This window comes from Mus caroli, unplaced genomic scaffold, assembly GCF_978045245.1.
Source record: "Mus caroli unplaced genomic scaffold, Mus_caroli_1 scaffold_4, whole genome shotgun sequence".
NCBI lineage: Eukaryota > Metazoa > Chordata > Mammalia > Rodentia > Muridae > Mus > Mus caroli.
Window position 1 is genome coordinate 143,959,499 of NW_028227259.1, and position 22,007 is coordinate 143,981,505.

General features: G+C 51.7%; 2 protein-coding genes across 2 annotated transcripts in view; one reads left to right on the forward strand and one right to left on the reverse strand.

The window, feature by feature from the left end:
• Positions 1-22,007, reverse strand: part of Chlsn (cholesin) — a 101,775-nt gene that overhangs the window by 58,478 nt on the left and 21,290 nt on the right. The window lies entirely within an intron of this gene.
• On the forward strand, positions 6,815-11,093 carry Gper1 (G protein-coupled estrogen receptor 1). The gene is made up of 3 exons (XM_021161845.2): positions 6,815-6,972; positions 7,278-7,489; positions 9,277-11,093. Exon 3 carries the CDS (start codon positions 9,499-9,501, stop codon positions 10,624-10,626), a length of 1,128 nt encoding a protein of 375 aa, XP_021017504.1. The 5' UTR covers positions 6,815-6,972; positions 7,278-7,489; positions 9,277-9,498; the 3' UTR covers positions 10,627-11,093.

Below are 22,007 nucleotides of genomic sequence, written 5' to 3' on the forward strand. Positions count from 1 at the left end.
CCATGTGGTACCCACTTCTCCAAGTACCATACAATACTGACTCGCCGACCCTTCCGGAAATCCAGTCTCTGTCCCCTGTCTGTCCCCTGCACTGAGCACAGCCTGTCCTGCTCAGATGGATCGCCCTCCTTCCCGTGCTTTGGAGCAGGAGATGCTGCAGGTAGGAAACTTGGGCACAGGGCATCGTTCTGTCAGGACCGACTCTGCACAGTGAGTCCCCTCCTACATCTGGCTCCATTCTTAGTGGCCCATGTCCAGTTCCCTCAGGCTCACACTCGTGGCAAATGGGGAGGCCACTATGTTACTTTATAAATACCTGCCACAGTGGATGCCCCCCGCACGTGGCTTGGAAGAAAGGAGAGAAAGGAGATGGCAAAAGACCGTGTGTGTGAGCTGTTGGAAGCAGTGGGTAAGGAGACAAGCTGCAGCTCTCACCTCACTGAGCTAGCTCCTCAGAGTTCCAAGCATGGAGGATTCTTAGAAATATGACCACAGTAAGTGCACTGTGCCGCTCACATGGTCGGACCCTGGCTTTTCAGGACTGCTGTGTAAACAAGACAACCTCAGTGTCATTTCTTAGGCAGCGTCCACTATTAGCTTAGGTTTTATACTAGTTGTCCATATATGGGTGTTTTGCCTGAGTGCATGGCTGCACATCACATGTGTGCAGTGCCTGAAGAGGCCAGAAGAGGGCACTGGCTCCTCAGACCTACAGATGGTTGTGAGTGGCTATGAACTGACTGGTAATTGAACCCGGGTTCCTTGAAAGAGCAGCTCTTAACCTCTGAGCTATCTCTCCAGTCCACTGCCCTTTTTGCCCCTGGAATTCAACTATTAGGCTAGGCTGGTTGGTCAGTGAGCCCAAGGGGTCCACTGTCTGTGCCTCCTCAGCACTGGACTAGATTGTAAGCTACCACTCCTGACTTTAAAAAGTTCCAGGGGAGCTGAGCAGTGTGGTACATGCCTTTAATCCCAGCATCCAGGAGGCAGAGGCAGGCGAAGCTCTGTGAGTTTGAGGTCAGTCTAGTCTACAGAGCAAGGACCAGGGTAGCCAGGGCTACACAAAGAGAAATCCTGTCTAGGGTTGGGAGGGGAGTCCTAGGGGAGCCAGCGCCCTCTTCTGGTCTCTTCTGGCACTGCACTCATGTGATGCACAACTATGCATGCAAGCAAAACCACCCGTGTTCATAGTTATTTACTTACATATTTATTTTACACATGCACACACAACAGACATGTGAAGGTCGAAGGACGCCTTGCAGAAGTCGGTTCTCTCTTTCTATCATAAGGGTTCAGGGATTTAACTCAGGCCATCAGGATTGTTGGCAAATGTTTTGCCGGCTGAGCCCTCTCCCAGTTACACCTCGTTTTTTGTGCATAGGTTCTGGGGATTAAACTCAGGTTTTCCTTGCAAGTACTTTACTGACTCCACTCCCTCTTCAGACCTGAGCGTTTGTGCTTTAAAAAGGCATTAAGCTGGGTGTGGTGATGCATGTCTATGACCCCAGCACTCAATAGCCTCAGCCAAAAGGATCCAGAGTCCAAGGCCAGCCTGGGCTAAGGATGAAGAGACTGTCTTAAATACAAAACAAATGACAACAATGAGAACAACAAAAATGGAGTTGAAGAGGACAAGCAATTAAAACCACTGAGAGGAGGGTCTCCAGTGATTGGGGGAGGGGGGTTCCAATGATCAGCCACTTGCTCTAGTGCTGGAGCAACAAAAGGCTACAGGCTGCACCAGGGCCCTGTGGGAAGGATGCTGAGACAAAGTCCCTACAGCAGGCTTAGACAGGGTTATACTCACTGGGTTGTCTCTCTGTCTCCTGACCTGCCTCTATAACCATTACATCATAACTTCCTGATAATTCCTACGAGCAAGGAAGGGTCTTGTTACCTAAGGAACCAAGAGGAAGATGTAGAACAAAAGAGAGCAAAGGACAAAGCAGTTTTGCGTGCTCTGACCCAGGGCAAGGGTGCAGGAACTCTCAGTGTTGAAAAGGAAACTTGGAACTGATCATGAGTGGGGAGAGAGGCCTGAGGGTCCCAAGGCTCTCCTGGCTAAGAAGGGGCTTTGTGGCCTGTGAATAAGGACCCATCTCTGCCACTCCTTCCAGAGCCTCACTCCATCACCACTCCACAGTGTCAGCGGCTTCTCTGAATAGCACTCAGGGCCCCTTCCACCCCCATTTACACTCTGAGCTGGACACACTCACTTTTGGTTGCCAACACTCTCCAGGAATCAAAGGAAGCAACCAGAATGCTCCCAGCAACGGTGAAAGAGGCCCAGCTGTCAACACTGAAGCTACTGAAACTGTTCCCTACAGGCACACGGCTGTGTGCTCTGAGGGCTAGAGGGGGAGGGGGGCAAGAGAGGGGCAGGTGGCAGCTGCAGGGCAGGGGTATGACACTCTCCTGGGGCTGTAAATTCCTTCTCACATGGGAAGATAGGGCTACTGCACTAGCTCTTTCTGGGAAGCAGTCCCAGGAAGCCTGCGATGGCAGCTATAGTGTGCATCTGGGATGTCTGTCTGTAAGAAGCCTGCGGAACTTCTCACAGGACCAGGACCACAGCACTCAGATGCCCACTCCTATGGTCCCAGGCCAGGCTGGTCTGGAACCTGGATGAGGGTGTCTCTCTGGAGGTGTGGTTTTCCAGTCACTATCTCATAAGATGAGAAAAGGCTCAGGAGTCGGGAAGGCTGTGTCACAGCTCTGCACAGACCCTGACAGAACAGCCTTCCCAAGCCAGGGTGAGCAGACAGTGCGGCACTGGTCTCCCATGTACAGTCAATGGCCCAGGAGAGCTGGCCCTGATCGGCTCCTCCCTGCCTTGGGACCCAGACAAATGCTTAGCCTCCCCTAGGCTCTGCTTCTTTCTCTACTTCATAGATGCCTGCCTCTTGCCCTACTAACTACTTACTACTAACTACTAACTACTTATGTATTTAAGTCAAGTCTTAGCTGTCCTGAGCACTTTGTGCCATCTCCAGGCAGGAGCCAGCGCTCCCTACCTCCCCTGAGGCTGGAAAACTAGAGGAAAATGCACAACTTGTGTCAGGGGAGATGCTGGTAAAGATGCCTTCAGGTCCCCAGTGTCACATAAAGAACTGTGTGCAGCATCACATACTTATAACCCTAGTGTGGGGCGTGGGGACAGGGGGAGCCCTGGAACTCACTGGCTGGTCAGTCTAGCTGAATCAGCAAACTCTGGTTCACTGAGAAATCCCATCTCAAAAACTAAGCTGGCCAGTGACCGAGGGGAACACTAGGCACAGGCCTCTGGCCACCAAACGCACATGCACACAAATTCACAGACATATATACACATACCCAAAACGCATATGTGTTGTAAAGTGGGAACACACTGGCAAATTTCTCCAAGCTTTGTGCTGTGTTTTCCCAACACACATGGCTTGTCACTTCAGAGTCAAAACAAATCCCATGAGCAAGGGTCAGAAGAGCCAAGAGTGTTGATGGTTGTCTCAAATCAATGGCTGTCACTCTGGGTTCCTAACAGGCTGCTGTCTAAGAGGTAGGGTGGCCTCGCTGATGAAAGGAAGCTTCCTGCCTCACTCCCAAGACAGCACCTGCAGCTCTGGGCCACATATGTCCCACAATAGCTAGGGATGTACCCACCACACTTATGGACAATCACAATGTCAAAAGGCCGGTCTTAGGTCAGATCCATGCTCCAGATGACCACTGAGGAGTCGGAAGGGCAATGCTGTATACCGGCCATGCTCAGACTCTGGGGTCATGTTCCCGAGGACTGTCAGGCAAGAGGTGACCCTAGACCCATGAAGTTCTGGGGCTGGTCTATGCTGTGGAAGACGGCAGGAAGACCAAGAGAGAGAAATTTAGGGGGTGGCACTCTGGATCCTGACCTGGGGCTTTGAAACATGACTGGGTTGTGTGCTGGGAGCACCTGTGAAGGTTCATGAAGGCATTACATTACTGCACCTGCTCCTCATATATGATCCAATACTGTCTGTATATGGTGTGGGCCTGCCACTGAACTTCTTCTCAGGCCTCTCTCTTTAGCCTTGAGTCACTGATGGAGTGTGAACTCTGCAGCCCAGGCCCTTCCTGCCATGCTACACCAGCCAGTGTAGGTGCCTCAGATACAACACCATTATAAACAACTTAGACTTGTGCACAAAACATATTGTCAAACCCACATAGACAGCAAACTCACATGGGGCCAAGCAGACCAGGAAGGGCATGAGCAGGCTGGTCCAAGGACAAGGACCCTGGCCCAGACTCAGCCACCAGCCTGCCTTCACCTGCAGATGTTCATGCTGTATTCCTCAGGCTCTGTCCTCCATCAAGAAGCCAAGCCCAGAGGCAGCCTAGATCGGAGACTACAAAGGAAGCTCTCACCAAACGAGGGACTTACACTGTACTGACAGAATCTTCAAGGTCTCTCTCATCCCTTATCCATACTAAAACCTATGGAGGTCAGAAGGCAGACATGCCCTCTGCCTGGGTCTTGTTGTGCCTCTCAGCAGAGTGGTAGACTAGACGTAGGATGCGACTACCTGGAATGTTGAAGGGAAGGCTGGGCTCAGAGTAAGATGCGCCCCCCCAAGACTTCAGCTGCCAGTCCTGCACCTGTGCATGACATCAGAGCACCCCAGGGGACTCCCAGGAACCCAGAAGACAGTGAAGGCCCTCTCAGTGATCCAACACCATGGAACTTGACCATGGGCTTGCAAGAGTGGGGAAATTCTAAGGGAGCGGCTATTTTTAAGTGGCATTCCTTGGCTATTTCAAGGCTTGGGTTTCTGTTTTATTTATTTAATTCAAAAGGAAGCTGTGTTTTCTCAGCATTTGTTTCTTTCGCGATGGTGTTGCAGGCATTGTTTTAGTGCTGACGTCATCCTGACTTGGTAAGCTGGTGAAAAGATACGAAAGGGCCAAGGGGCTCTTCCCATGCTGCTCAAATGAGAAAAAGCCAACTCTGTAGTCAGGGCTTCTACAGCTCAAAGAGGCCCTAACTTAGTATTTTTCCACTAAAAATTTTATTTTTAATGGAACTCTATTTAAAGATGTGTACATTTCCAAAAATGCGTATCTCAAAGATTCTAAGCCAGTATCCTATAGAAAGCCACCAAGCATGTTTCTAGCAGGAAGCTACACACGTGGGCACAGGGCAGCTGATCATTGTTTTCTAGAGACCCTGCAGCTGTCTACATGCAGCTAACTGCTTCATCTGTTCATAAACATATTTTATGTGTATGACTGTTTTACCGGCATGGGTATCACCTGTGTGCCTGGTTCCCAGAGTCTGAGAGAGGGGGTTGGATCTCCTAGGTCTGGAGATGATGGTGAGCCACCATAGGGGTGCTGGGAATTGGACCTCTGTCCTCTTCAAGAGCAACAAGTGTTAACTGCCGAGCCACCTCTCCAACCCAGTACCTGCTTCTTCCTGCTGCACAGAGTCCCCCTTTAAAGGAGCAGCATGAGCCGGGCGTGGTGGCGCACGCCTTTAATCCCAGCACTCGGGAGGCAGAGGCAGGTGGATTTCTGAGTTCGAGGCCAGCCTGGTCTACAAAGTGAGTTCCAGGACAGCCAGAGCTACACAGAGAAACCCTGTCTCGAAAAACCACCACCAAAAAAAAAAAAAAGGAGCAGCATGTGGTGGTTTCTGCAGTCCTCAGGCAGCAGAGGTGAGCAATATTCATGCTCAGAACACAAATGCCCTCTCAACGTATTCAACATCTCAGATTGCCGACAATCAAAAAGACATCAAGCTAAAAACACAGGGGGATGCACTGAGGGGGAAGAGGTGGGACCCTGGGGGTCTCTTGCCAGCCATCCTACTTGTTTTGGTGAGCCCTAGGCTGATCAGTGACCCTGCCTTAAAAAAACAAAAAACAAAAAACAAAAAAACCAAGGTGGACAGAACCTGAGGACTAGCAAACAGGTTCTCTAGCCTCTACAGCCACACACACTTATACCTACATACATGAACACGCACACACACTCAGATACAAAGAAGAGAGTACAAATGAGACCAACGAACTCTAAATCATTACGAATACTTAATCACTTGACTGGATTGCTCAGGTCGGGGCTGCAGGAGCTCTGATTATGTGGGGAAGCCCTGGTCCCCATGTTTGTCTCCACCCTCAGGGCCACAATTCTAAGAGAACCCCAGTGTTATGGATGAAACTTCCACAAATGGAAGGTAGGATACGTACTAAGTCACAAGGCCACTTGTGTCTCCCCGACCTTGGTTGTACACGGTCTAGAACTGGAGACAGAGAGAAGACAGGTGGCTCAGCTGACCCCTGGGCAGAGGGATATTAGCCCCAGCTAACATTAGAGTAGAAAACCTGGATTCCTAATTTCTGGTCAAAATGCCGGCTACTTGTAGACTGTATTTCCCACTTCGAGCATCCCTAGGAAAACTATAGCTTACATTTGCTGTGTGACTGCAGTCCTACCATGCTGATTGAAGAAACTCAGTGTTCAGTTTTAAAGCCAGCACAGGCTAAAACAGGCAAGGGTATCATTGTTTCAACAAATGAGGAAGGATTCTTACCTAAAAGGTAAACAATATTATAATCCTTTCACACTTCAAATAAATGTGTCAGTGAGTGAAAATCAGCAGTCACACTGGAAATTTCCATAAAATACACATCCAGCAGGGCCGTTTTCACTGTCTACATGTGGGAGGAAAAAACTGCCAGCAAAAAAATGGTTAATGCTGGCCTTAAAGGGAGGCTGGCCAGAGCCCAGTGAGTAGGCTTGGGAAGTCTATAAAGGAGGCGCTGTGCCAAGGGGGCCAGACGCTGCTGGACGGCCACAGGCATCCATCCCCAGGCATCAGGCGGGTGCTTCTGTTCCTCTCCTGCTGGGTCCCTGCTGGGCACTGTCCCCAAAGTGCTGCAAGTCCAGGGTCCATCCCTGGGATCAAGCTCCAGGCGCACCTCCAGCAGATGGCCCGGTAACTCCACGGCACAGGTAAGATTCACACTCAGGTTCCGGGACTGCGTGTGGCTCAGAACTTCTTGCTGGGGTGGGGTGGCACTGGTGGAGCAGTCATGCACCCTCGGACTCCAGGACTGCATGCTAGGTGTGAGCAAGGTCTACCCAAGCACAGGCAACAACAGCATGCCTACCTAGAGCTCGGCCACACTTGGGTCCTGGCTACGCCCTGCAACACCACGATGCTGCCACTCTGTCTGCCAAGGGAGTCCTGGAGGCTTACGACTGTTTCAGGGACAGGGGCCTCGTAAGCCTGGCAAAACCTAGTCTTGTCTCCCCAGATCTGGACACCCAACAGAAAATCAGAAGGACACTAAGTCTGATCGTTAGATTAACAGAGCAGCGATCTGGACCAAGGACAGAAGCCAGGGTGTCATTTCTGCCATGCACCCACCAAAACAGCTGATCAGATCTAGGGAGAAAGCTATCCAAGGGCTCTGCTCCCCTTAAGCTGCTGGAATTGTGGCCAAGCCTCAACATTCACACACTCTAGGTGAGTACTTTTAAATTTTCAGGTTTTGTTTGTTTGTTTGTTTCAGCCCTGACTAGCATCAAACTCACTTCGTAGACTGGGCTGGCCTCAAACTTAGAGCTCCACTTGCCTCTCATCCTTTTGTGCTGGGATTAAAGTATGCACCAGGCTCAGGTATCAGAAGAAATGAAGGGAAGCCCTCTGCACTGTAGCTAGACTCAGAAGACTGGCGCTTCTCTGGCTCAGATGGGCACTACCATGAAAGATGGGTTGGCCACCCACACTCACACATCCAAGGCAGGATGTGGCCACAGCAGTGAGCAGCCCCTCCTTTTTTCTTCCCGTTATTTTAATGAAGCAGTATTTGGGGAGAGAAAAGTCAATTTAAACCTCTGGTTTGCTCTTGCTCCACCTCAAAACCAAATGCAATCACCACGAGCAAAGCAACAGAGATGTGTGTTCAGGAACACATCTGAGGAGCACTTTGCTGTCTCACTCTGACTGTGAAGGAAGACACAGGGATGGTAGCTGCCATGTCCCTGCCCGGGGCAATATGAAGACTTAGTAGCATTCCCGGCTTCCGCTCACTAGATGCCAGCACCCATCTCCTACACAGTGACACCCCAGGGTCTCCAGACACTGCTAGTGCGGCTGAGAACCTGGATTACCCCAGAGAGCCCCGAGGCAGAGTCATACAGGCTGGGAACCATCCCCGGGGACAAACGAAGCTCAGCTTTCAGGCTGCAGCCTAAAATGTTGTATTTCACAGGAACTTGTGAAAAGGACAAGCTGCTTCCCTTCTTCTCTCCTGTCTTCCTTATTCCTTGAGATCGGGTCTTGCTAGTCTAAAACGCCTGTGCTCCAGGGATCCTCCAGAGCACAACCTCCAGAGTAGCAGGGAGGACGAGGAGTCATCCCCTACTGTTTAGTGAATTTGAGGACAACCTGGACTATGAGAGAGATCCTGCCTCAAAACCAGCTGTGTGAGCTGGGTGTCGGAGGCACACGCCTTTTAATCCCAGCACTTGGGAGGCAGAGGCAGGCGGATTTCTGAGTTCGAGGCCAGCCTGGTCTACAGAGTGAGTTCCAGGACAGCAAGGGCTACATAGCAAAAACTCATCTCAGGAAAAAAATGATACAGCTCTGTGTGTGTGTGTGTGTGTGCGCGTGCACACACATGCACACAAGAGAAAGATACTGAAGGTGGAACCCACAGCTCTCTTGTGTGCCAGGTAAATGCTTTACCACCGAGCTACATCCCAGTCCTCCAATAACAATGCTTGTTCTTTATTTGTTTTCCCTTTAGATGGGGGCAGGTGTCTCCTCCTGGCACCACACTCAGTACCGCCACAGGTCAAAGAACAAAATTTCTCTTCCCACTTTACCGCAAGAGAAAAGGCAGCTCCCAGCCCTTGGGTTCTTGGACTACCTTTGAGAAAGGCTGGGTTTTTCCCTTCCCATGTCACGTCTCTTTCCAACAGCTGCTGAAGTTAATGAGACTTCCTGTCTTGACAAACAGTAGTTTTCCTCAAATTCCCACACCACACACTCACGGTATTTCATGAGCCAGCGATCTGACTGGTCCTACTGCATCTCCCATGACTCACAGACTGTCACCAACTGTGGGCGCTCTTAGGGAACATAAAGGAACACTCCACGTCTATCCACGTCTATCTCTTCTGCTCCAGCTCAGGGGGTGGCGAAAGCCAGAGTCTAGGCGGACCCCATTGTCACTCATGCACCACACCTGGCTCCTTCAGGATGCTCAGGGTTCTAGATGCTAAGTCTTGCCCCGTCTGCCTCTACAGGTGCCCAGGAGGTGGGCAGGCAGCAGGTGTGCCTGCCCAGCACCAGCCCAGACATCAGGCACCCTGTCCACCCTTCTGGTTTTCTGAGACTAACAGGCTCCCAGGACGATTCTTCCTGCCTCACAAATGCCTGGTTTATCTTTCTTTGTGAAGATGGAGCTGTCACATAAAACAGCTTTCTGTGACCCTTTCAGCAAATCCTAAAAACTGCCGAGGGAAGCCATGGATGCAACTACTCCAGCCCAAACTGTTGGGGTGGAGATCTACCTAGGTCCCGTGTGGCCAGCCCCTTCCAACAGCACCCCTCTGGCCCTCAACTTGTCCCTGGCACTGCGGGAAGATGCCCCGGGGAACCTCACTGGGGACCTCTCTGAGCATCAGCAGTACGTGATTGCCCTCTTCCTCTCCTGCCTCTACACCATCTTCCTCTTTCCTATTGGCTTTGTGGGCAACATCCTCATCCTGGTGGTGAACATCAGCTTCCGGGAGAAGATGACCATCCCAGACCTGTACTTCATCAACCTGGCGGCGGCCGACCTCATCCTGGTGGCTGACTCCCTAATCGAGGTGTTCAACCTGGATGAGCAGTACTATGACATCGCAGTGCTCTGCACCTTCATGTCCCTCTTCCTGCAGATCAACATGTACAGCAGCGTCTTCTTCCTCACCTGGATGAGCTTCGACAGGTACCTGGCGCTGGCCAAAGCCATGCGCTGCGGCCTCTTCCGCACCAAGCACCACGCACGGCTCAGCTGCGGCCTCATCTGGATGGCCTCAGTGTCCGCCACGCTGGTGCCCTTCACAGCGGTGCACCTGCGGCATACCGAGGAGGCCTGCTTCTGCTTTGCTGATGTCAGGGAGGTGCAGTGGCTGGAGGTCACACTGGGCTTCATCATGCCCTTCGCCATCATTGGCCTCTGCTACTCCCTCATCGTACGAGCCCTCATCCGGGCCCACAGGCACCGTGGCCTGCGCCCACGCAGGCAGAAAGCCCTGCGGATGATCTTCGCAGTGGTCCTTGTTTTCTTTATCTGCTGGCTGCCGGAGAACGTCTTCATCAGTGTCCACCTACTGCAGTGGACGCAGCCAGGGGACACTCCCTGCAAGCAGTCTTTCCGTCATGCCTACCCCTTGACAGGCCACATAGTCAACCTTGCAGCCTTCTCCAACAGCTGCCTGAATCCCCTCATCTACAGCTTCCTGGGAGAGACCTTCAGGGACAAGCTCAGGCTCTATGTGGAGCAGAAGACAAGCCTGCCGGCTCTGAACCGCTTCTGCCACGCCACACTCAAGGCCGTCATTCCAGACAGCACAGAGCAGTCAGAGGTCAGGTTCAGTAGTGCTGTGTGAGAGGCACCTCCCAGATGGAAAAGGACAAAGGCGCAGGCTGGTGCTCAGGACTTGCACACACCTAGCACAGGTGGTGGGTGAGCTAAGCTATGTCATACTCTCAAACCCCAGTGGCTTGGGGAAAACGTCACATTGAGGGGTCATCTCTGGAGCTGCTGGCATCCTTCCTGACCATCCAGCTCATGGATGCTGCCATCCAGATTCAAGGTCCCAAGGCAGCAGGCCACGTAACATTGACCTCTGACCTCAAAGGGCACCAGGCAGGCCTGCTGCTTGGTTTTCTTTCCATAGTCTATGTTCCCAGAAGACAAACCTGATGTTGATATGAGGGCAGGCCATGCTATGGGAGCACCATGTTACATCCCTGCTACACGGAGGAGTCTAGAGACAGACTTTATGTACCAGACCCAAACTGGCTACCTTCCCTTTGCTTGTGATGTGTAACTGACCATGTATACACCGTCCAGTGCGGCCAAAGCTAAGGATGCCAGAGCCTTCCTCCTGTCTTCCAGTAGGCTGTGAGGTCACCCCAGATGCCACTCCTAACTTCTGAGTGAACAGCGTGTCTGACTGAGAAAGGCCCTTTAACAAAACGCCTTCCTGCTCCGGGATGCTCCTCTCACAAAGCTTGTTTACAAAGGTGTTTGCCCTTCCGTGAAGGTGGAAGGAGACTCCGGGTGCTGCTGTGCAGGCTGGCGGGGTGCCGCCATGAGACGTGTGGTGGAAGGACTTACCACCACAGAAAATAATACTGGGAACAGCGAGCTGTAAATGGATCTCATTAAAACGTAAAAAGAACCAAGGATGGGTGTTCATTCAGCGTCTGTGAATTCAGGGCGATTCTTCTTTGCTCTGTGATCTCTGGGGTGGCAAGGCTATGGGGTGGGGGTGATTAGAAAGCCATGCTAGTACAGCCAGTTGCTCCCTTGCAAAGGAACACTATGCCCATACCCTCACATACCTGAGGACCATTCTGAGTACTCTCCTATGTGCCAATAGCCAATCTGTCGAGATGGCTATGCCTGGCACTTCTGGGATGGAGAGGGCCACATTCGGTGTTTCACTTGGGCACTAAACATGTCTTCCTTGTTACTGATGCTGTCAGCCACGCTTAGCCTCATTTTGGGGTTTGCATAGGACAGCTATCTATGCCTAGAAGATTCTGTCTGGGCGGCATGCCCAGTGCTAGGAGTCAGAGGGCCTGGGGCCAGGAGGGAGGGCCTCTGGCCCTGTATCACAGGACAAACTGCTTTACACTCCGCCTCTACTTCCTGAACACCTGCCTGGGCAGTTGTCCACGTCAAGAGGCCCATGGCTCCGGCTGTGGACCCTAGGGTAGCATACAAGGTAACATGCAGGCGACAAAATGACCCACATTGTCTCTAAAGAATATGCTATTTTCCATTCAAACCTATGACCCTGCCTTTTTATTCTGATGATGTTATATATATAGATAAGATTAAGTTAAAACAATCACGTGATATTTAAGTTATTAAGGTAAATATTAGAGATATTTACCATATTTAAGTATCTTTCCAGATACTCAAGATACTCAAAAACAGTATCTGGAAAGAGAACAGATGGTTTAGTGGACTTGGCAGAGCCGAGGAGGCAGACAAACTACACAGGACACAGGTTTCCCCTCCCTCCGTGTTTTGTCAGGCACAGCTGGTGCTGGGTGGCATGGCCATCAGCCTGGAGTGCATTCCAGGCCGGCTTTAGTGACCCTGAGTATTAGTCTTCAAGAACAAGAGCATTTGTCCCCAACTGTGTGACCTGGGTCCCAAGCAGGGCTGGCTTTCTACCTGGGCAGGGCATGGGACACCTCCTCAAGGATGGCGCTCATAAGCCAACAGGTGAAGAACCACCATGGGAGGTGGGCAGGTGAAAAGCCTGGTGTGTGGCTCTGTCTTGCAAGGCCCAACAACTCAGAAGCCCTTGGCTCCAGCCCAGCCACCCCAACACAGGTGTATACAGCTCATGCAAACCTTGCAGAATCAAGAGGTACCTTGACCCTGTCACTTCTGTCAGCAACCTCTAAGTCCCAGGGGATGTGGCCAGCTCTCACAGTGCCCCTAAAGACAGGCACAAAGCAGGCATTACAATGGAGGCTGGGAAGTGTGGCTGCAAACCCCAACAGGGGAACATCATTGTAAACCGCTGGTTCAAACTGCACTTTGATCTCAGTGATTGACAAGAAAAGACCCTCCATTCCAAGTCAGGAAAAAGCAGGACTGGGCCTCAACTCTTCAAATGTGCCTATGTGAGAGGCACCTCCTGGCTGTTCTTGGGCCAGTGTGATACGCAGGTGCCTAAAATATGCCAAGGCTTCCAACTTTGGCTAGGGAGGCAGCCAGGCATCAGGAAGAGGACAGCAGGCCCCTGAGGACACGCCCCCATCCATATTATAGAGAGAAAAACTAGATGCTTGGAGTCTGTAAATGTCAAAACCACAGACAATAAAGGATGGGGCCAGGAATAGAACCTCAGCTTCCAACCCATTGGGCAGCTCTGCAGCCTGGACAGGGAAGACAATGGGGAGCCAGGGCACACAGAAGGCAGCCAGGGTTACCCTTCCCTCTTTATGGCTACAATCCCAGGGCTTATAGTTACAACTGCTGCTGCCCAAAGTCCCAGAACACTTCTCGAGAAAGCACGCCTTCCTTGTGGCAAGCTACCCTTGGGTCAGTGGCACCCTCCTCAGTCCTCTGGACAGCAGCACAGTGGTCCATTGGGACTACTGTAATCCTAAGATCATGCAGGGCAGGCCCACTCTGCTGCATACAACTGTAGCCCTTGACACAATATCACCTTCTATCTAAGGCTCCTGACCAGAGTCTTCTACAAGCTAAGCTATGCCAGGCTGGAGCCAGGCAGGGTTGGAACACAGCTCCTGCCTCCTCTATGCCTCAAAGCACACTTGCCATCTGCAAACATAAGGAGAGCTGCTCTGGGGATGGGGAGGGTGGATGGCTGACTGATGTATATCCCCAAGTCCCAGGGCAAGGTAGCCAGAGGGTAAGGCAAGAAAGAAGACTGGACTTCGGGGACAGAGCAAGGCAGGGTTGGCTCTACGGGCCCTGTGCAGCCCATGTGACCCCCCCCTTAAGAGTGCGTCCTGGAGCCGAGCTGAGGCTAACACAATTATTCTTGGCAGGAACACCACAAGATAAAATCAAGGCGTTTTAATTGCACTGCTGTTTCCTGGTAACCTGGCTCGCTCCCGCGTACAAATGTAGTTCAGACCCTAAGAAGGGGAGAGGCAGCTACCGTGGGCATGGAAAACCTGCTTAGAACTGGAAACCATTCCATCACCTACTCAGAGCTTAATAACGAGTCCTCCCTTGCACTCCAGCCCATCCGCCCTGGTGAGCAAGACCTAAGGTACCATCAATTCTCTTCTTGTTTTGGCGGGCAGAGGAGACCAGCCACCTGGCTGCCTAGGAGAGGCAAAGATTTTAAAACACATACAGGATGATCAGCAAGCTTGATAGCACACTCATCTTTTGGGGTTCTTTTACCCCCCAAAAGGCTGATGCAGTATCTCAGTATAGAGGCTCTTCTGCTGCTGTCCTGAACACGTACACTGGGGAGCAGCCTCCCCTCCACGCCTCCATAAGCATGTGTAAAATTCAGCCCCAACTGTCTCTGATTCATTAGTGTTTTTTAAAAATGTGTGTGTGTGTGTGTGCGCGCGCGCGCGCGCGCGCATGCATGTGTGTATGGTGTAGCCGGGGCTGGGGAAACGGGATGGGAGTTGTACTTGTCTGTGTATGCATGTGTGGAGGTCAAAGGTTAATGTAGGATGTCTTCCCCTATTGCACCAGATGATAAAAATCCTATTTCTTGAGGCAGGCTCTGTCACTGAGCAGTGATCCCAGGGATCCGCCTGTACCTGTGTGTTTGTGCACATGCGTGTGCGCGCACACACATACACACACACACACAATGGTAAGCATTAAACTCTCACTAACACACATGCCTTCAGCCCTGTTAGAAGGGTGGGGAACAGACTCCAAGCAAACCCGAGGAGGCTATCTTCTGCAGTACTGGGGATGAACGCTGAACCCACTCGGCTGTGTTGTGTCCAACCGAGCACACAGGGCTCCACTTGCTCAGAGTCTAGGACCAAAGGAGGGCAGCCCCAGCAGCCTGGCCCCTCAGAGACCTGGCAGGTTCAGTGTGGGAGTGGCTGGGACATGTAGTTCTCAGTGAGAACAGCTCGGAGAGGAGAGGGTCACATCCAGGACAGAGGAGGTGGCCTAAGAGCCTCCCATGGGCCAAACTGGGATGATCTGAGCATCAGGATAATTAAGAGGAATCAACAGTTACAAACAGTCATAGACTATTAAAGAGCAACCAGGACTCCATTCCAGTAATAACTGGATAAATATAACTTACATAATAAATGCAATGTAATTAGAAGTCGAGAATGAGCCGGAACACGGGCATGGGGGAGGGGGGAAGAAGGAAGAGGAGGAGGAGGAGGCGGTGGCGGCGGCAAGGTTCTAGTCTACAGAAGAGCTGGCTGACAGAAGCGGGATCTGGACTAAGACCAGTCCCTCCACAGCCTTCCCCTAGGGCTCACTCATGTGGCCACAAGCTCCCACCCAGTTATGAACCTTGGGCCCTCGGTGAGGGGGTAAGGCACCTGCAAAGCCCAGCTTATTAAAGCAGGGAGCTCCCACAGGGCAGATGGCACAATCCCTCCCACATGGTTACACTGGCAACACCGAGAGGAGAGAGTCTAGACACCCAGAGCGGCAGGGATATACACACCTGGTCTAATCGGGAGCAAACATAAGGAAAAAAAACGGAAGTAGTGACAGGGAGCCAGCACACAACACAAGTCTCTATGACACAAGAGATGAGGACTGAGTGACAGTTCCAAGTGCAAGTTAAAGGGTTAAAGAATGCAATATAAGGTTCCCCAGCCTAAAAGGGGTGGGTGGGCATGATCCAGGTGGAATGAACCACAGCCAGGGAAAGACGAATCAGGTGTAGGGCTGTACAACTAACTGTAAATGCAGCCCATGCCGGGGGGGGGGGGGGGGGGCAGGAAGGTCAGGCACCCAAGTGCAGCCTGCAAAGGCTATTATTGGGAGAGAGTAAAGGTTGTGTACCAATGCCCAATTTCCTGACTCTGCCTAACGGACAGTACAACAGGATTACTCCCTCAGCACCCACTGAGATATTCAAAGGTAAAGAGCATCCTGGGGCTGGGGAGACAGCTCAGCCTAAGCACGAGGCCCTGCACTCACGGGAAAAGCCAAGCATTGTTCGCGTACCTTACCCAGGGCAGGGAGGGGAAGGGGCAGTCGGGTGCGAACTGGACAGAATGAGGAGAGGTGACACCTTGGTCAGTGAGATGCTCTCGGCTGGATTCCCCTTTACGGATGCGTCCCTCTCTGAAGAGCCATCCCACCCTCTGCCTGGCTCTACTGTCCCTTCCCCACGGAGGGGAGACACCAACCAACACCGCTCCCACTTGCCATTAGCAGCTGCAAAGTGTGTTCTGAACAAGGGCAGGCTTAAGCCATCTGGAATCCTCGAAGCCATCTTCCAGCATTTACTGGGAAGCTCCTAATTAAAGTTTTCTCTTCTCACTTACTGCCTGGTAATTCCAGCTTTATTTTCTCTTTCACAGTGGGAAACTAATTATCCGGGGTGCCTTTCCATAGGCTTTTCAATTAAAAACAGGGGGAAAGAGATCAGTAAAATTAAAGTGGGAGGCTGGTGGGCAGTCATCCTCAGCTTTCACCCACAGAGGCGAAGGCCAGTCCTCTGTCCTGGAAAGCAGGCTCTACGCTGGAGCCTAGTAGGAGCTGACAGCCCAGCCACCACTGTCTAACAACTGCAGCAGTATCAAGGTACAGAAAGGAAACACCATCCGCAGGACTTACTCAGCAAGGCTGCCACTTACATGGGGACAGTAACTCTGAAGGCCACGGGCTTGGGGTGTATGTGGAAGATGAATCAATCAACCAATAAGGGCAGTGATCCGCAACCCTGGGAATGGCCAAAACCAAGAGGAAGTGGGACGTGTCACCCTGGGGTGCTGCCTGCCACATGTGGGAAGCCTGGCTTCTTTTCTCAGAGCAGAGAGGGGCAGACACTGTTGCTCCCTGGCTTCATCCTTCTGCACCAAGCAGGCCAGAAGTGGTGATGCATGAGAGGCTGAGGCAGGAGGACTGGAAGTTTGAGGTCAACCTGGGCTACATTGTAAGACCCATCTCAAAAACAAACAAAAGAACCCAAAAAAACAAAAAAACAAAAAACCCAAGAACTTGGGTGGGAACCAGGAAGACAGCTCTGTAGATAAAGTGTTTGCTTTGTGTGTACAAGATCCTGAGTTCAAACCCAGAAGCCACTTAAAAAGCCAGGCATGGAGGTCTACATTTGTAACCCCTGCACTGGAAAAGCAGAGACAAAAATGATGAGGATAGGAGGCAGGGGGTCATCTGGAAACTCCACCCTACCCCGTGTCTCCCTCACTCTGGGAAGACATTTCTAAGGCATCTTGCTCACAGGCGCAGACTGAAGGGCTAGAGGTAGAGGCGAGCACTTCAGGCCTGGAGTAGGTTGGCACGTCCTCTGGGAATGAGTCCTAGGCAGGAGTTCAGGGCTGCTGAGGGAGGAGGGGGGACAGCAAAAGGATCTTCAGAGCTAGAGAGACATCTCTCCACCCTAGCTGAGCTGCTAACCAGCAAGTGGCTTGGCATAGCAGAAGCCTAGATGTGTATCACAGGCCACTTCTTCCAACTTCTAGGGCTAGCCAAGATAGCACACACACGCACACGCACACGCGCACACGCACACACGCACACGGGGTGGGGGGGGGAGGTCGAAGGTGGAGGGTGCTCCTGCACACACTGAAGCTCAGTTTTCTCACACGTCCAACCTGGTGGTATCAGGAAGACGTCATCTGGCTGGGCTAATCTGCCTGCTGCCATTGTGCAGTGGGTGGGGGCCCATTTGAAAGTCACAGGAACATGGAACAAAAAAAGGGACCTGCCTGTGTCCTACCCTGGGGTGGGATCAACCTGAAACTTATCACAAGAAATCAGCTGTGGATTCTGGAGCTGTCCCAGCCGAATGCCCGGGGAGCTGGCTCCACTGAGAACTAACGTGTCTCAAGGGAGAAGGCACAATGAAGTGGAAGCTAAGCCCAGGTCCTCCTCCCCTGCAGTCTGGGCCTCCTTTCTGACTTCCCACATGGGATCTGTCTTCTCCATGCAGCCTCCACGTCTTGGTAACATGGTAGTGACATGTGCTAGGACAATCCCCACCCAGAGCCTACATGGAACCACTTCAGGGAGCTCAAAGCATGCACAGGCTAGTCTTCCAGGCTCCAGCAGCTCCTCCCAGCATCAACAAGAACACAAGTTATGACCATGGTCCCAGGGGTATGACAGGCTACCCTAGGGAAGTGACGGCAAGGGAGAGCAATGGATGCTGTGTGCACAGGATGTCCAGGCTCTAGAAACCCAGTATTCCTCACTAACTTGGAAATGGCGCCCTTCAGAAATGGAGAGGGGAACAGAGGCTGACTCCCTCTCATGCCCAGGCAGTGGCTAAAATTGGCTCAATTCACCATCACCAGTATGAGACATTGTGTCATGGAAACACTTCTCCAGAAACAAGTACCTTGGTTCAAACATGGCAGCCTCTGACAAGGCAGGGCACCCCACCAGTATGCAGGGCAGCACACACACAAACTCCTTAAGGGCAGGGACCCAGGTGGGCCTGGAACTCCAGGTTGATTTCCTTAAAGCAAGCTGGAAGCAGTGGAGGCGGGGTAAGGGTTCCCCATGAAATTCCCGGGGCTGCCGACCCAAGTACAGGTGTTAGTAGAGCTGAGATTCCTCCAGCCCTCTAAAAATATGTGTGTATGCACATGCACACATGTGCAGTGCACATCCACATGCTCACATACATATGCAGCATACATACATCCATATGCACACACATGCAGCGTACATCCACATGTACACACATGCAGCATACATCCACATGCACACATGGGTACACAGAGACATCTGTTTGGCATGCACCACACAGCCACAAACCTATACACATGCACGCAGGCACACACACAAAAACAGACAGACAGACATGCAGGGCCCATGATGGAGTGTTATTCGCACACACACAAGACGGTTAAAGAGCCTGGCCAACCTCAGTGTTGTCAAGGCAACGGCACATTCTGCACTCTGCTGCCGTAGCAACATGAACTCACACAACCCCTGTTTTGGGACCAGCAGAGGGGGGTGTGAGATCCTCCCACAACAGCTCCTGCCAGCCCCATCCTGACAGTCACACCCTTGGAGATTCCGTCCCCCACCCCCCCCCACCCCACCCCCGTGGAGGCTGCTCACCTGGAGTTTCCAATAGAATGTAACCAAAGGGACAGAACCTCCTTTCTGGTTACTTCCCTGACCCTTTCTGCTCTCATTTTGTATTTCCTTTAAGGAAGGTTAAAGGTGCCAAGGGGGAGGCAATCTGGCCAAGACCAGCAGGACCTGTGGCCTTAGCCTAAAGCCTTCGAGGACCTTTGATGGCCACTAAGTAAGTGAGAAGCCAATACCTCAGAAATCTGCAGTGACTTAATGCACTGTGATGTTAGCTTATCTAGCAGACATAAAGGGTCACAGGAGGAAACATCCCTGAGGGAAACCCGTGTGCCCACGCCACGTGGCAGGACACATACAATAAGAATGTGCACACAGCCGATCATCACCTGAATCTACTGCTTAAAGGAATAGAATGGCAGATGAGAATGAATGATGGAGAGCTGTATACAACAGCAAGACTAAGATTTAGAAAGCAGAGCCAGGAAGGTTTTTTTTTTTAAAAAAAAAAAAGCTTAATCGACTTCCACCCATGGGAAGTTCACATACAAGCGAAGCCTCATTGTGCTGCTTACACACACTGCTGGAGACAATGCAAGGGGTGGCCCCAGTCTAATGACAGCTCTGTCCTTGGCTGGGCTGGGATCACAAACGGGTATTTCTTCCTCTGTATTTTGAAGTGAGGGGCAGGGGGCATTGGTCTAGCTGTGCTAGGACAGCTAGCATCTGCTCTAGCACTAACTGGCTGTTGTTCACACGGATGCTGAGGCCCTCACTGCACATCACTGTCTCTGCCTCCATGCCAGACTCTTACTTCTTCAGTAAAATGAAAGGGATTTCAAAGCACAGCCCGCCTTCCATACATCTGCCTTCGATGTCTAAACAACGGCTAGAAAGACACATGATTCCAGTGAGATCAGACAGGCCTGGAAACTTCACAGGAGGGACAACCACGAACGGCTCTCTTACCTGACAGTAGTTTCAGGGAAGAAGCAGCGCCCTGAGGTGAGAGCTTCGAGGAAGCTTGTGGAGAGGAGGGAAAGGAGAGGCCATGCTCGGCTCTGAGGTACCTAACTAGCTCCCAAGGCAGCCTCAGGGTCTCTCAATCTGCAGAGCCTTCAAGAGTGGGGGGCGGGGGGGGGGGGGGAGCCAGGCGTGGTGACACACACCTTTAATCCCAGCGCTTAGGAGGCAGGGGCAGGCAGATTTCTGTGTTTGAGGCCAGCCTGGTCTACAGAGTGAGTTCCAGGACAGCCAGGGTTAGACAAAGAAACCCTGTCTCGAACAAACAAACAAACAAACAAACAAAAGAGTGTGTGTGGGTCCATAGGTTTTTCTTCAGCTCCCCTAGTTCATTCTGCTGCCACCCCTAAGGGAATACTGTCATAGCAGTAGCACAAAACTGAAGCCTCCTGCCAAGCTCCCAACAGTTTATTCCCCAATATCAACAAACATCTGGGCTTTCTGCTCCCCCTCCACTCTGGGCAGGGGAGATGGCCCAGACAGTAAAGCCATTGTCAGAGAAGCATGGAGCCAGACCAGAGATAGCCAACACCCAGTCAATAGCCAGTGTGTTGGCATGTACCTGTGAGTCTAGGGCTGGAAAGGTAGAGACAGGAAGCTTTCTTTGGCTTGGTGAATCAGTGAACTGCAGGTTCAGTGAGAAGACCTTAGCTTACAAATAAATAATAATTATGATGAAGGAGCCTGGTGAGATGGCTCAGTTAAAGTGCTTACCATGCAAGCATTGGAACCTGAGTTTGGATGCCCGACACTCATATAAAAAGCTAGGCATGCTGGGCTTGGTGGCGCACGCCTTTAATCCCAGTACTCAGGAGGCAGAGGCAGTCGGATTTCTGAGTTCGATGACCATGCTGCTCCTGCCTCTACATCCTCAGTGCTGGGATGACAGGCAACCACAGGCAAGCCTAGTTTATGCAGTGCTGGGGAAGGTACTCAGGGCTTCATGCATGCTAGGTAAGGGTGCTTGCTACCGGCTGAGTCACATCCTCAGCCCTGGGTCTATTAAATAAAACAAAAAAAAAGTTCCACATAGCAATCTCACATCTGAACAAGTGACAGTTCTGTGGCCATAGCTGTTAGTTCTGTGTCCATGGCAGTTTGTCTTGAGGAAGGACAGAAAATATCACATATTAGATTCCTGACAAAATACGAACGGAAAGGAAAACTCGATTTATATGCATGAAACATCGCCAGCCTTTGTCCCTCACTACAAATCCATGTTCCCTTTCAGACATGCTGGCGGCGTGCACTGGAGGGAACCCAGCCTGAAGTAGCCACATAAGGACCCAGGGGGCAGCTGGGACACAGAGCTGCCTCATGAGACCAATACAAGACGTCAGTGGACAGAAGCCTGGCACAGCTGAACGCAGCAGGATACAGCTGGCCTTGGGCCAGGAGGGGTGCACACACCCCACGTGGCGCCCACAGATATAGCCTAGCTGGCTTGGGCCTCCTCTTCAAGAGGCAGATGAGACATCTTTCCATAGAAAAGGATACAGAGGGCAGGGGAGGTGGCTCAGTTGGGCCGAGTGCTTGCTGTGCAGCACAGGTCCTGAGTTCAATCCCAAGCACCCAAATTGTAAAAAGAGAGAGACTGGACATGATAGTGCACACTTGTAACCATGGCACTGGGGAGGCAGAAACAGGGAGAGCCACTGAGAGACATGGTCTTCAAAAAACTAGCTAGAGCTGGTGGCTCTCAACCCTCTGTAACGGGATCTGATGCCCTCTTCTGGTGTGTCTGAAGACAGCCACAGTGTACTCACATACATAAAGACAAAAAAAAAAAAGGTAGACAGTACCAAGGAGTGACAGCCAATGCTGACTTAAGCCTCACCACAGAGGCACGCATGTGCAGACACCCATGTTCCAGAACAGTGCAGCAGGTAGTTCACCCGTGAACACACGATGATCATTTGTGCACTGATGACTTGGGATGGCAAAATCCAAGCCTAACTTCCGGTACAGGAAGGGCAGGAAGGGCCACTCCAGACCAGAAGGAGCTTT

What these genes read in the sequence shown, in the direction of transcription:
- Gper1 (XM_021161845.2), top strand. Translation starts at nt 9,499, where the DNA reads ATGGATGCAACTACTCCAGCCCAAACTGTTGGGGTGGAGATCTACCTA.